Source organism: Eufriesea mexicana, unplaced genomic scaffold, assembly GCF_001483705.2.
Source record: "Eufriesea mexicana isolate 0111107269 unplaced genomic scaffold, ASM148370v2 scaffold2497, whole genome shotgun sequence".
NCBI classification, from domain to species: domain Eukaryota; kingdom Metazoa; phylum Arthropoda; class Insecta; order Hymenoptera; family Apidae; genus Eufriesea; species Eufriesea mexicana.
This window is the reverse complement of record NW_016910563.1, coordinates 319,539-335,971: the sequence shown is the minus strand read 5'-3', so window position 1 is coordinate 335,971 and position 16,433 is coordinate 319,539. Positions and strand designations below refer to the sequence as shown.

Genomic DNA, 16,433 nt, shown 5'->3' with positions numbered 1-16,433 from the left:
TTATAATTATATAGAATATTATATAGAATACAGAAAAATATCAGGGCTAGATATATTACATGTTAGGTTAGGTTCGGGTCAAGATTCGTCGAATTAACCTGCACTTATTCCACGATGTTAACCCTTTGAACTCGAGAGATGAGCTTCAGTCACCATTTCATAAAATTTGGAAGATGGATATTAATTAATATATCAAATTTAATGTAATGTATCAGTGCGCGAGGTATCGAAATTAAATAATTCTACAATTATATTATTATACAATTCTTTATTTACTGTTCAAAAATGTATCGTCAGTTTTTTAGCAGAGAATCTTTGAATTTCTACTATTCTCTAGCTAAAAAATTGTCGAGTGCAAAGGGTTAATTATTCGATTTCTACGATATTTTTACCTCGTGACCACGAACAAGCCCCCAGCGTGTTGAAACCACATGACCATCAACGTCTCAATTCCAATTACGATAGTAGTAAGGATGAAAAGCGAGACATACTGATGCGAGGTGATAAAGATGGAATATTTCTCGTCGTCGATGAGGTATTCCATCGGCAGTGAAAATCTTTGCGACCAAGTTACGTTCGTGGGTATAAATATATCCACGATATAATGAAACAGGTGGCACGTTATTAGAATAAGCGTTTGTGGATAAAGAAGTACTGTAACAAATTTTCCATTTCAGGGAGAAAAGACATTTTCACATTACATCGCATTTTATCGCTTCGTCGGTAATTTAAATTTGCTCCGCTAATTTATTACTATTAATAATTTACTACTCAGCATTTCGCTAATTTCTTACTCATCAGCGACATCGAATAACGTCTCCCTAGCATCGCGTGCTCCTTCAGAATTTCAAAAGTCCTGCCTCGGTTCGTCTGCCAGTCGTGCTTCACTTGCTCCATGAGTTCCTTCACCTGGATTTTTGCAAATTTTTCTCACATTACGTTCGTCGATATTTTAATTTAAACTGCGATTCTTGAGACTCACTACGTCCACTTGATACCAGAACAAGCTATATTTCACGAGAACACCGAAGCATACCAGTACGGACGACAGTCTGTGGAATATGGCGTACAGCGTAAAGTCGTATGCTGTAAAGTGTATTTTGAGCGACAGTAACTGAAAACGACGTAAATCAGGCTTGAATATTCGTATTCTTTTCTCTAGATAAATTTTCACGAAAGGAAATATAGTAACAATATGTTGATAAATTAATAAATCAAATTTGGTTGAAAGTTGAAAGAAAGATTAATGACTCGTGACACTTTGACAAGAGAAATTGTCAATCTGTTAGATTCAGTCGTCGAATCTTCCAGCTCGAATTACAATTCCTATTTAATTAGGTCCAACGTCAATTATAAGATACTCAGTTCGATTGCGATTGCGATTAATATCAAAGATCAGTCGAATCACTTGGAATAAATAATTAATTTCACAGATAAAAATATTGAAATGAAAATTAATTTTGCAGATTAATTAGACCCCAAACTCCAAGCTTCTGTCACGAAAGAACCATTGCAGAAGTTTCGCAGTAAATGGGACAACGAGCGTTTTACCTGAGGAATTACACTAGAGAGCGAGATGAAGCTGATGATACTGTTGTGAACCCATCGAAACCTAGAGTGGTTGTACGGCCAGAGTCCCACCGATGACAAAGTGAAGATGCTCAGTTTGTAATACGCTATTGCTTCAGCCATCGCGTGCAGTGGTCGAAAAGCTACTGACTCTGCTCGTCCACCCTGTATTACCCTCAACCCTCTTCCCGTAATTTCCGCAAAGTATTGCAAACATTTGTTGCCCTCCGATAAGATGATTGACACGATCTGCAATTTGTGGATTACATATTCATGTCTAAACGCATCAAATCGATCGAATCGCTTCTCCCCTCGCGACTATGTGAGCTAGGCTATTAAGAAAATTATACGTTACTCGAAAAGGGCTGCAGAGTACGTTTTTCCTGAGAATTTTCACCTGTCCCGCAATTCTCTCGTACGTGGCCGTGCGTCAGAGATATTCCTGAGGAGTCCTCAGTCTGCGTTGCCTAGTCGCAGATGAAGGATATAAACTTTACTTACTGGGAAAGTTATAGCAACGGTACAGCGTTTTAAAATTTGTTTCACATTGCTGTACGAAGTTGTGAAAGATCTGTATAGAAGATACGTGGGGAGGATATTTTCTAAAAGACAGATGACCCGATTAAATTCGTACACGTTCGAGATCTTCTGCAATGGACTCCTGTATCTTCAGTCTCAGAAGTATAATTATTTTATAGTAAAATGTCGTGTCGTATTTTAAATACTACGAGAGACTCGAAAGAAAAATTTTACGATTTCTACTATTTTATTGAGTATTTGTTAATACGCTATCATGTAATTATTTATTTCCCACTACGAGATTTTCTGTCGTTTGATTATTGTACTGACGTAATCGCTATAAAATAAGATATCGACAGTTGTATTAGCTGAAAGTGAAATTAACAATAAATAGCGATGGAAGGTGTTAATTAAAACAATATGTTAATTATTGTTAATTGAAATACCGAGGAAAATCCTTCCATCGACGCGCAATAAAAACCGAAAAACGAGAACATTAGTGGTTTGGAACTATTTACCATAATGTTCAGGAAAAGCTTTTGAACACGAACGGGAGTTTCGTACCAGTTACTGTGAAACCTGCAAGTATTATTACATATTCCACTGGTGGGAAAATCGAGAATTTTCTATCGCACTTTAATAATAATCAAACGTGCGTGGTAAAGCAGTATAATGACGACGACGAAGTATGTCAGGAAATAACGTAAACTATCGTGCAACAAGTGGAAACGTACGCTAGTACGTAGGTGATCGTTAGGTTTCATTCAGGTAAAAAAGGAACGTGTAAGGCAAATAGTCGCAGTCCATATTACCTGAATAGAGTCTAACGGCTCGATATCGTATAGCAATAGTACGCTTCTCTTCAACGAAAATAGTCTACTAGATGACAGTAGAAATAAATTGCCAAAAGCTGATCGGAAAGGAAAACGTTTTCTTTTGTAGAACGAGTAATCCATTCGCGTTATGAATAAATGAATACTGCAACAAAATTAGAATCGTGACGTGTTAGGTGTCCTAAGATCGTTTCACTCTGTATAGTGGAATAATACTATTTTAAGCATATCGTGTATACTTATCTTCTGTTTTTACATTATTCCATAATTTTTTAACGCAGATCTGTAAGGCGGTGTGTGAAAGATATGAATTGAAAAGGAAAAATTCCATACGATTGTACATGACGTAGGTGAAAAAAGACATGGATTTTCAACAGCAGTCAAGAGTAATATCAAAGAAACGTCAGAAAAAGGTAATTTATTATGCAGTGGCTAATTTTTCACTATGTGTTTCTTCTTGTGTTCAGCAAAGCATCCTTATTTCGTTATAGATATCAACATCATGAAGTACGATATCGACATTTGCAATAGCTGAAAAATGAATTTCAAACAATGGCAATAAGTCGGATCGTTGTCGAAGTAATATTTGATAATTTCGTTAGAACGTGCAGAGAAGTGGAAAGCAATGTACCGAAGAAAGTCCTTCCATTGTAGCAGTATAAAAACCGAAGAAGGTAAAAGACAACGGTTTACTGCATCTTATCATGATATGTAGCAGTAACTTTTGATTAGTGACTGAAGTATCGTACCAGTTGCAGTGAAATCTGTAATCAGTCTCGCAAGCAGAATTTTCTTTTATGAATATTCCAATTTTTCACTGACTACTCGCTTTAGCACGTTAAGTGCCCAGTTCGTTTTGCTTGCCGTTCCGTTCAGGCCCAGATTCGGTCGTCAAGTGGGCCACCGGGGGCGGGCGAAATGTTCATAAAACTCTGAAATACTGTACCAATTGTTATAGCAGGAATTCCCAAACGTTAGGTCCAAAGATGGCAAAGAATTTAACACCAAAGTTAGCACCTTTTGGTCCTAGTCTGGTCCGGTTCCTGAGGACCGGCCGGGCCCAAACGGAAAGTCTAGCGACGGTCCTTGGGGACCAACGTGGCACTTAACGTATTAAATATCGGTTGCTTACATCGCTGTGTCGAAATCGCTGAAACTGTCAGTCATACGTTGCCCCATCATGTGCATATAATACAGGTACAGGAATTCGCATGTAGTAATCAGCAAGAAGACAAGGGAATCTAAAATTTGTGATTGCAGAAACATAGAGTGCCACAGCTGGAAAATTGAGAAAAGAATGTCGCTATTCAGTTAGAACACACGGAGTTGGATTCGCCACTTACCTGAAACACATTTATACTTAAGGACATGACAGCGAGGACGATAAGAATACTATATACCAATACGTTTCTTGCGTGCACCACGTGGAAAAATCTTGAAGGTAAAACCCGACTAATGAAATAGTCAATGTTTCCTGAACGTAATATGAACGTGTATGTGGTAATACTGACCGTATTGCTTTTCTGTGCGAAAATATGGCTTGCATTGTATACCGTTTAATATTATAGTCGAAAGAATCCTTTGAACCTTTGAGCGTGGACTCGCGAATATAATAACTACAAATGGTAATGTCATTTTTTCACTCATATTTCTCTTCGTAAATTGCTAGTATTGAGAAAATTTGTAAGTTGGAGAAAAATTAATAAATATTGCAATTCAAATACAAATGAATCGAGATACACTGAAGATATGTTCACTTGTCTATCGGAATAGATCGGTATTAACACTTCGATTGCCACGCACTTTCTATGTGGTATGCACAGGGGGCCACGTTAAAATTTCCACTATTCTTCGGATATAATGATGAATTATCAAACAATATGGCAAAAAAACGAATGGTGCAAGATATTAATGTTCTCTATTTATTCGCGTTATTAAAATATTCGAAAAGTGGTTAGAATAAAGAAAATATAAATTAAAGAAATTAGTATCGCCGAAAACGGGTGACCACCATGACTCGTTTGAGGAGACAAGCGCCGGGCACTGATGACCGCTATGGCCGTCAACGTGTTAATGCCAATTATTTGTTATACCTTGTGATTTCGCATAAGCTTAGAACGTGGTATGTACACATGATAGTTAATGATTCTGGTCCAGCAAAAGCAGTCATAAGTATCCATAACGATATGTACACATGTAGAATTGTAAACGTTAGATGACTTTCTTCATAAACCATGTATTCTTTTGTTAAAGCGAACATGTTCATGCGAGTTTCATTCGACAAGATTACTTTATTTAGAATGCACGGTGATAGATCGATTAGCATTAGCATGATTAGTGACAAGTAGAAAGCTGCTGCAATATGTATGCGTAATTGAAATGTTTGTAGCACTTTGTCTCGTACTTGTTGGGAGTATGTTTCTTACATGTTATACGAAATACGTAAACTCTTCCCATTGCAGCACCTTTCTTAATGATTTCATGAGTCTCATCTCGTTGCATTTGCCAGTCGGATTTTATTTCATCAATGAATTCCTTGATCTAAATTTATAGTCCTGTTTCTATTGTCGTTTTCGATTGTTATCACCTAATGGTGCAATACAAATATATCTCACATACCCTTGGAAGAAGATACCAATTTATGTTATATCTCAAAAATGCTCCCAGACTCATAAGAATGGTTGACAGAGATCTCAAAGTGAATTTCTCGATGATGGTCAAGCACTAAAAAGTGGAAAAATTCGAAGTAATTATAGCATAAATAAGTTTTATGACTTTGGACGAGTGCATCAAACATGAGACGAGTGAAAATTCGAAAATAATGATAGCACTTGGAACCAGAGTACTAAGTATCGAGAATTTATACGCGAAATTATAAAAAGGACGAGTCAAATTCATAACAATCCGACAAAAATTCACAATCCGAGGATGATTGAACGAAAACACGCGATGCTAATATTTCATTTAGGGTACAAGAGTGTACATATATTCACGTGTGACTGTATACATTGCACGATAGTATGTATAAATAAGAGGTACGTCGAATAGAAAAGTGTGCGAACATAAAAATCAAATATAAAATAATTAGGAAACCTGAAGAATTATGAAAAGAAAAAATATGCCACTGATGAGACCGTTTTTCAGATTTCTATATTTCGAGTTGCTGTACGGCCAAAGTCCAATCGCCGATAAGAGCATCTTGGGTACACTGTAATACGTTTCGAACATCACGACCGATGGTTAAAACACGACTGATGTCTCGCGTATCCATTTACCCCTTGAATTATGTTTATTTTTACCTCCCTTCGCGATTTCCTGAAAGCGTTTAGAAAAGTGTTTAGGTAAATTTTCTTACTTCCGGAGGAATGAGTGACACGATCTATAATTTCGTGATTATTTATTCATACCTAAGGACTTGGTTTCCACCTTTCGATTATGTAATTATGGCTATTGAGAAGATTATACGTTGTAAAAGAACGGGGGGAAAATGTGTAAAGTTTTTCAGATAATTTTCTCTCTGTCACGGATCTCTGTTATTCGGTCCGCGATAAAAGCGACTATCCACCACGTTTAGTCTGTTGCGATTGCTCGAAGTGGATGGAAGTTCACTTGTCTTTGGTGTACTCTGCCACAGGAAGGTGCAGTGATACAGTGTTTAGAATTTATATCTTTCTGATCGGGAAATGCCGAGGATGGTCTAAAACTACATTCTAGGAAACACGAGTTCCGATAATTTTCTGTTTTTGCGTTTATCTGTTATTCTGTCTGAGATCAAAATATTTCTCAGTTTATTTCTTCTGATCGTTGCGAAAGGGATGACGTCTCGTGATTTCAGTGTTCAATATTTAATAGAAATTAGAGATGAAGTAATATATATATAGTTCGTATCGACTGCATGCAATGTTTGGTGTAGTTCAACATTTGACACGAAAAGTCTTCAAATAACAATTACAGTAAGATATTATATCATTTTTATTATCAACAATCGATTATATACTTGATAAATGTCTTTGGAACAATTTTGCTTTGTTACCACACAAGAACGTAATCTAACATGCTATTAAATACTACATATGAAATACACATCTTTGTAGCTTTTAAGTCGATACAACGGAATAGATTACCATGAAATAAGACATTGTCAGTCTTGTCAACTGAAACGTGTATATAGAGGTTTATTTGCGAGATGAAGTTTACTAATTGCTAAAATGTTATATTGTTAATAAACTGTATACCGAAAAAAATCCTGGTATGGATGGAGAAAAGGTGCCAAACATATTGAAGGGAATAGGCGATGAGTATTTTATCATCATGATTAGTATTAATTTTTGTACTTGTAACGGTGCCTCGTGCCATTTTACATTGTACCTACGGAAGTAACGTATTAATATGTATTAACATACGAATGCAATATTTGCATGATCATGAAGAATTGTTTAAAATTACGTAAGTGAATCTGCAAAATATTCGATAATTTTATTTCATATGCTTAGACTGTAAATATACGTAATTAACTGGAAAACGAATATAAGCAATATACACGTACAGTTCCATGAAAATATTGTCCTGAGCGTCCAGCACTAGTTGTGCTACATAATTCATATAAAACATGAAGATGACTTCGACTATCGAAGTTATTGCATATTTCAATAAGTCGGTCATCTGGTTGAACAAAAATGATTGAATACACTGAAAATACATACATGCAACTAAGTAATTCCACCCTGACCGCCCAAACATTCTTTTAAAATTAATTCCTTGTACATGCACTTACTAGAAATAACGCAATACTCAACGACAGTACTGAAAATCCAGTAAGAATAAAATACAACCAAATGTAGGTGTTTTTCAAGAATATGAAAATTCTTCAACAATGTTTACGATTAATAATGTTATATAAAAGAATTATACGATAATTTATTGCCATTGAAAATGATATTATATTTGAAAAATCGGCATCACAGTGCGATTGTCTCAGTACCTACTTCGTGGTTCTTACATATAAGCGAATTGAACTTTTCAAAATTTGTATCATCCTGTCGTTCTTGTTGCAGGTAGGACTGTACAGAGGATTATAGGTAAATGCTTCTTTAATACGAGTACTGCAAATGATAATCGTATCGTTATATACCTGCAGACGTAATATGAAACAATGAAGTCTGAAAATGTATAGCAGATCCATAAAGGAATGAAAAAGAATCGATATTTTCTTTAAAAGGGTAGACCAAACGAATAAGCACACATTACCATAATATCACTATTAATATTACATATCTTTTCTAACTCACGGAATATCATCATCAGATTACCTAATAATCTCGAAAAGACTACACACGTGTTGAAATGACAAGTTAGTGATAACTTCTACCACTATACACGCTGAGCTCGACAGTAAAAATGCCATCAAGATTACAACGAACATAGAACAATATAAACGAATGTCTTGGATGTTCATTGAATCTTGAAGCTGAAGCGAATTTGTCCCTTTCCGCCACATCGATAAGCCAAAAGAATAAGTGTATAATGCATTTAGCCCATAAACTATACCCATGAAGTGAATAAGCACTGTAAAACGTCGCCATGGGTTGACTAATACGATTTATTATTATAATTCAACGAAGTGCATAGAGTTCTGTTAGATCTTACCAGAGAACATTCGCGAACGTTTATTTGCTCTTCTCGTATGTTTTCTCAGTATATTCAATTCCTCCGAATTTCGAGTAAATTCCCAGCTTTGCTGTATAATATTCAGAACTTTTTTCATCTAATTAGAGAACGACAATAAAATACATATGGCATACGTAATTACAGCTATGATATTTATATCTTCAATTATATACAAAAAATATTAATTGAAATAATTCAGGTACTTACGTCTTTTCGTTTGTACCAAAGAAAGTTATATAAGACAGTGAAATTTAATGATAATATTATTTCGCAGACGTTACTTAAATAAAATGAAGAAGGTAGGTTACTTACAATGCAGTATATTATCTGAAACACACGCGAACAATCGCACTCCAATGAAAATTGCACCTTTTCTTCAAGATATCTTATGGCCAAACATTAAACTAATATTATGTCTACTTTGTACCTGCAATAATACCACAAACGCAAACAAAAAGGCGCAGAAAATTCTATACACTTCTAGGAACACGCTGTTCTTGTATGGCCAAATTCCAAGCAGCAGAAAGTAATACTTCTTGTATTTTAAATAGCGTTGCATGATATCGTCCATTTGCGATGGTGGTTCGAGTACGTTTAACTTCGAAGTTTCTATTCTATCTGTTCCTTCCTCTCTGTTCTCTAATAATTCGAAATTTTGCAACATTTTCCCGTGAAAATGCGAAGCACGGAGAAAGAATGATTGACGGAAACTGTAATTTAGCTACGATCGATGAACAAAGTGTAACTAATATCAGAGGAGAATTGTCATAGTTTTATGTTTTCCGTCTTTACACATCTCCCATTAGCATGAATAAATTATACCATAATGAGTCTCAGTATTTACCCTCTAAATTCCTTGCGCACGATTCGATATTTATGGCAATTATTATTTATTGTCTTCTTTTCTGGGAAAGAGACACGGGAGTGAGCGATGAGAAGAGCAAAGGTTCTTATTCATTTAACGAAGAGACCTCGAAAGGTGCACATGCATCGTCTTTCAGTGAGAGTAATATATTCTTTGCGAATGTACAAATTCTAATTCAAAGAAGCTTGTAACTGTTTGTAATTAATTTTTATGTAATTCGTGAAATGATAAATATTTACTGTAAGAAACAAGAAACAAGAGAAACGAAACAATCATAAAAATAAAGGAGAAAATATTAAAAGGTGCTAAGACTTCCGTGCGGTTAGCGTCATATTTGTAATCGTATCTCGCGGCGTTCTGTTTCAGACTGGCGCATGCGCAGTAGCTACTAATTCCGAGCGAACGGCGTTCGAACGTGATAGTGAATGTTGCTGGAATAATAAAACGACGTGAGTGACATTTTGTGACTTTTCTCGGTGGTGCATTACAAACTACAGAAAATACAAATACGTAAGTATTCCTGAAATAATTAATATATCGTTATTGCAGAAATTCGTACGGTATCTGTACATTTTCCGAATACGAAAAACATCGAGGTTAGGTGCGGTTTATAATATGTTGCGAATGTATCGTTTAACAGTTAATATAAACATTTAAGCTAGGAAATTTGTGCGTAAGACAATTATTCAGAAAGATAATGCTTGCTTTAAAAGAAAATGCTTAGGAAATATTTGTAGCGACCGTCATTCTCACCCTCGCCGCTAGATGGACTTTGACTTTAAGGAGGTTCGAGAACTTTCTCGCAAGTTCTCGAAATACCTCCGCTTCCTATATACATAACTTCCAGACCTGCCAATAGTATGTAATAGTAACGCAGAGCCTGCTAGAAAGAATCTTACTTGACCAGTCGACTTTAGTAGCACAGGCCCGGGAACCGAAATGCATCCCTTTCTATTATTTCTTTCATTCCTTCTAGCATCGCCGCCACATTTGAAGATACCTTGCGACCAGCCAACAATTCTCAACACAACCGGTGGGGGCAGATATATATATTAACACTATGCCGTCCAGTGGCACTACGTTGGTGTCCTGCGAAAACTATCGGGCAAATGCCCGGTGACACCACGCATGATATTATGCGCAAATGATGCGTCAGTCTTGAAAGAATCTTACTTGACCAGTCGACTTTAGTAGCACAGGCCCGGGAACCGAAATGCTGCTGCATCCCTTTCTATTATTTCTTTCATTCCTTCTAGCATCGCCGCCACATTTGAAGATACCTGCGACCAGCCAACAATTCTCAACACAACCGGTGGGGGCGGCAGATATATATATATATATACATTAACACTATGCCGTCCAGTGGCACTACGTTTTGGTGTCCTGCGAAAACTATCGGGCAAATGCCGGTGACACCACGCATGATATTATGCGCAAATGATGCGTCAGTCCTACCGGCACCAAACTAAAGAATCCCGATTAGACGTGAGGACAGTATAATGGGGGGGTGTGTATGTTAACCTTTTAACCCTCACATATTAAAATAGTTAATCACACTAGTTAAGCAGTATTTATTGAACAACGAAACAAAGTCGATTCAACATTACACAACAACAACAATAGTAATCTTTTGACAGAAATTATCTTCTTTTTTCTCAGCCTCATTGGAAAGAATATATCGCCATGGAATAAGATATCGACAATTTTAACAACTGAAAAGGTAAAGAACACGATTACAGTAAAGACTAACCTAACCTTAAATTAACGTAAATACATTGTTATTACCACTGAAAAAGATTCGATAGATGGATTGTACATGAAGAACAAATCGAAAGTGTGTGCTCTCGCAGTTTTTAACATTATGAACAATAACAATTTTTGTGTAGGTAATGGCGTATCGTACCATTCGGTGCTACACCTGTGGATTTTAATGTAAGGTTACGTAGAGAATTGTTTAAGGTTATGTCGCATATTTACATAAAAGATACTTTTCATCGTTTGACCAATAATTTGGCAGACTTGATTGAAGAAATTGATATCGATAACTTACAGGTTATGGAAAATAGCATCAGCGCTATCTAGCAATTTTTGAACCACATAATTCGAGTACAACATGTATATCAATTCAGCGGAAACAAGTACCAGATACAATAATATCATTCTAGGTTCGTTCATTAAGGTTAACGATTGTGATAACTGAAAAAATAGGCGATTAAAATTTCGTCAGTATGGTCTTTTGTGTTCGGAGTTAAAGTTCCTTCTCTTCTCGGGAAGTTCGTAGAAATTCACAGAAGAAAGGAATTACTCACGCAAAATAAGTTAACGGAAAAGGACACAGTGCCCAAGACGAGGATTGAAACATACACTGTAGAATATTTCACCAGCATTGTATTTTTGAACCTTTGAGAAACAAAGAATGGCGTGAATTAAAAAACCGGATAAAATTCGAATTACTTTTCAACACCGAAACGTTAGAAAATCTTTTACGAACATGCATCTGGTGTTATTTCTGGCATTTTTACTCCGTTTTGAGACACAGAAATAGCACCGAGGTGGGTGAAGTTAATTTTGAATGCTATGCAAAATACGAACTTGATTGCTCTCCTGTGCATAATCACAGCGTTAATTAGACTCTCTTTGCCGCTTCTATCCAAATGTTTCTGTGAAATGCGCGACTGAGTGATACACTGCAGAACAGCTTTTTTAATGCGATGACTGTAAATGACATTTATTACTGCTAGAGTTTGGCCCGACATCGTTGCAAACAAAGATACAGCAAAAATGACAAAAGGATTGAATAACTCGGTGATAATAAAAGTTAAACGAGGAAATGGGGATTCTCTTTCAATTAAAGACTTTCTTTAGAATTCTGCGAGTATAGAGCAACTCGTTACAGCATTATCTGCGTTATATGGTCACAACACAGGGTACCATACGCACGTAAATGTATACTAAACCGAGGAAGTCACCGTTTCAATAGAAATACCACCTTCCCTTACCTGGCGATGTCAAATAAGCTAGAAATGTGTTGCATCAACAAGATGGTCAATGTTTCAGTGCCTATAACCGTAATACCTCCACAAAATACAATTAACGTTTGAAAGATCAGGATTAGAAGTGCATGTTTCTGCCAATCTACGAAATATTCCAATTGTATTATAGGTTCACGGGGTTGGGATTCGTTCCGTGACAAGAAAATGTCAAATATTTTGGACGAGAATTGCGACGTCAATGAAATTAACATCGACGAGAACACTGTTGCTGTAACAACGTTTTCTGTAAGCGCTAGATTATCGAAAATTTGAATTATTTCTTTTCTTATGGCGTTTATGTTACATGAGATAACTGTTACGTGGTGTTTTGCCGTATAGGCACATTCTCTCATGATTCTAAGTTCCTCGTCATCCTTCCACTCGATCCAGTCGTAATTCACTTCTGTTATAAGTCCCTTCAACTGAATTCGTAATTGCTTTTCATAGTGCTTAGTGTGGATTTAATCGTAATGCTATTAACTCACTGCTTCCGGCCGATAACAATGTACAATGTACTTGAAGAACACGCACAATGTTAATGTTACGCTTGACATGTTCTTTATAAGCATTGACGTTGTACAGTCCATGGCGAGTATAGGCGTCAACTGCAAACAGTGTGTCAAAAGAGTTTTGACTATTTTTCGAACGAGAGGCGAGAAAGGAAATATTATATTAAATATCAGCGATGAGTTACAGCAATATCGCATTTAAAATTAACCCTTTGCACTCGAGAGGTGACCGTCAGTCACCATTAGATAATTAATTAATATGTCAAATTTAAGATAATGTAACGGTGTGCGAGCTATCGAAATCAAATAATTCTACGTGTTAATTATTATTTCTTATTTATTACTGAAAGAAATATCGCCAGCTTTATAGCAGAAAATCTTTGAACTCCTACTCAACTTTAGCCAAAAGATCGTCGAGTGCAAAGGGTTAATCGTAAATCCGAAGATTAGTGAGTTTTAAATTAGGCTTAAATTCAATTTGATGTGATATAATCAATATCGTAATTGTAATTGTAATTGCAGTTATAATTGAAATTTGAGAAATTTTAATTCGTGTTATTAATTAAATATTATACCACGCTCGCGTGAATTTATGCGATAACACCTGTGTACCTGTATGATTATACCAAATACGAGCAGAACACAGATCACGCTATTTTGAAGTCGACGTATGTTTGTCTTTTGATAAGGCGAAAGTCCAACTAGTGACAACATGGTCACGGTTAAGTTGAAGTGCTCTGGCACTGCACGATCCATGCTGTATCACGATTCAAACTCGTCTGATCACCCACGTCTTTACACACTGTGAATTTCCTATTCATTTTCACTCTTTGATTTTACATTTCTGACGTGCGAAATTTCGCATTTAATAATGAAAGCATAGAGCACTGGGGTTGGTATTTGATTGACAGGTAGGTGTAATTTAAAAATTACGCAAATAGCCGGAGGTGTAAGATAATAAATTGATCGATAAGTCAACCCTTGGTACTGCATTTATTAGCAATTATGAAAATTATACCGTAGGGAGGGTAAATCAATTTTTTATTGCAATTTTCTACGTTTATTCTCCCTTGGATATTTTTCTACGAAAATATTCTTTCATTCCTGTTTCAGGCGCTGTACCATGCACTTCGTGCTTACACGACTGCAATGAGAGAAGTGTCCAATGGTACTTGGATACTGGTTTAATTCTCGCTTCTCTTGGATACAACCTGTTATTACCGTAGCTGTCTACTGTATTTAATACTGTACTACTTGGCGCGGATTGAATCCTTAAAAACGTGAGTAATTTTATGTTCATTTTATTACAGTTTCAATTGTCAATTTAATTACTGTTTAAGATTGTTTGAAATTGTATAACTTCGTCAATTTGACGGAAAGGTTGCTCCAATTATTTGATGGTAACAGATTTAGTTAACTTATATTAAGACTGTGAATATAATATATAATTGTATTTAAATTAAACTAAACGTTACAAGAAAAGGCACGTGGTTTCCTTTACCTGTCAATTTGACAGGTGTCCCTAGAAATAGGTATACAGATAGCGTCTGAAACCTAGTGATAAATTTGTATTTCGAATTACTAATTAATATTAGAGCTGTATACCGCATTATTTCTATTATTTTTACCTAATTATACCTAATTTTTGGCTCTATTATAGTTGATACTGTATAGTACTTATTACCAATGCAAGTAATACATGGTTACGATACCTCTAAGTAGCTTTAAGCTTCGTTCAACGAGTAAATTATTCTTTCTTCAGCGACGGTGAATGGTACTTACCTGAAACAAACAGAAATAATCATATTTTTATATTAAACTAGTTAGATGTGGAAAATAAACAAATAAAATCGCATATAGCATGAAATTATATTTCTCTGCTCTTTCTGTGAACTCAAAATTGGCTACCGCGTTAAGATTGGCTTTGCAGGCAATATCTTTATTTTATGAATCCGTATGACAGCGCTGCTTTCAGCGTTGCGCGTGTAATTTTTCATTTCATTCGCATAACTACATACCTGTCCTACCATTTTTTGCGGAGCAGAGAAATATTCATATACGGCTGACTTAAAATTTGACGTATTTGACTTCAAATTTTCACTTGAAATTAAAATTTTATCTTAAGATTAGTAATTATAGTAACGCGTCAAATCGTGTGGTATATATTTGTACGGTGTACAAGCGTGTCATAATTATCTCTGAACAGAGCAAAGGTACAGCGATGTACAGCAAAGCCATGATACTTTGACGCGTCGAGGAGCATTTCCCATTCGCTTTGTGCCAGTTTCTTCCTTTTCCCACGTTTGACGAAATTCTCTGGACATCCTTCTCGAATTTTAATATATTAACTCTGATCATTTGAAATCCTCAGATACGATGGTATCTTTTCTATTCTTCTTTCAGATTATAACGAAGTTATTTTCACAATCATACTTTGGGCATTGAATTTCGATACTGTAAGATTTATTGTTAGGATATAGAGATTAGTCAGAATTCGAATTATTTTAATATCCCTTTTCGGGATATCCTTAAATTCTTTATTTATCGTTAATATCAGCGTCACGTGAGTGTAACACATAACATCTGTAGCTTTTAACAACGTTAAATTAAATTTAATTAAATACTATATCAACGCTAGTTTTATAATGTAGACAATTACTATCGTGTAGAACGAATGACCATAAAACAGGAGTACGATATTCTGAGCAGCTGTAAACGAAAGTAGAACACTCGTGAATGGGATGAGACAATAAAATACATAAAAATTATACGAATAACCGTGAGCGGAAAATTTGAAATATGAAATATATGTTACCATATAAAATCTTTCGTAATTCGGTACGAAAAGACCAACCTGAAAAGTATAACTTTTCACACTGTGTTTCATAATGAATAGTAACATCTTTTGCTCGGACACTGAAGCAGTGTACCACTGTGTGTTATATCTAAAAAATGAACAGACAATGATCGATTTGGTTAAGCATTTGCACCGATTCTTATTGTAGAGGAATAATTTAATGACCATTATTCCATTATTTTGTCTGTCATTCGTATTCGTTATTTTATTTATTATTCTTATAGGGGCACATCTCAGATATTAATTTAATGACCATTATTCCATTATTTTGTCTGTCATTCGTATTCGTTATTTTATTTATTATTTTTGTAGGGGCACATCTCAGATATTAAGCCTTGGAATGTCGTCTCGGTATTTCATTCGGCCCTTTGTTTAGAATAGACCCAGAAGACCGTTAGGGTCCTCTGGCAGCCAGATTCTAATTGCTGTTTTAGTTCAAGTTCCGTGTCCTTTCTATCTTCATTTTCAATGCATTTTCGAACAATTCTTTATTTCCCTCGGGTCACCGGACACGAGGTTCTCTTTAGCCATTAATGTTAGAAAGCAGGCAACAGCACTTAGGATTTGGCTGACAATAGGCCT

General features: G+C 35.7%; 1 protein-coding gene across 1 annotated transcript; it reads right to left on the bottom strand.

Annotated features, from left to right (window-relative positions):
- Nucleotides 1–2,405: 2,405 nt before the first annotated feature.
- On the bottom strand, nt 2,406–13,750 carry LOC108550045 (uncharacterized). The gene is made up of 17 exons (XM_017903642.1): nt 13,607–13,750; nt 12,971–13,090; nt 12,790–12,907; nt 12,453–12,714; nt 11,949–12,168; nt 11,504–11,649; nt 11,239–11,371; nt 7,468–7,583; nt 7,157–7,289; nt 5,541–5,645; nt 5,348–5,462; nt 5,015–5,276; nt 4,433–4,537; nt 4,265–4,355; nt 4,054–4,199; nt 2,535–2,667; nt 2,406–2,456 (listed from the first exon to the last, which is right to left on the bottom strand). The coding sequence occupies exons 1-17, from the start codon at nt 13,748–13,750 to the stop codon at nt 2,406–2,408; spliced, it is 2,400 nt and encodes a 799-aa protein (XP_017759131.1).
- Nucleotides 13,751–16,433: the final 2,683 nt, after the last annotated feature.

Bases quoted from the DNA above. Each gene is read 5' to 3' on its own strand.
- LOC108550045 (XM_017903642.1), bottom strand. From the start codon at position 13,750: ATGGATCGTGCAGTGCCAGAGCACTTCAACTTAACCGTGACCATGTTG. The intron at 11,372-11,503 runs GTAAGTTATCGA...TAAAATCCACAG, and splicing joins GATGCTATTTTCCATAACCT to GTGTAGCACCGAATGGTACG. The intron at 5,646-7,156 runs GTATACAGTTTA...TCCACTTTTTAG, and splicing joins CCATACCAGGATTTTTTTCG to TGCTTGACCATCATCGAGAA.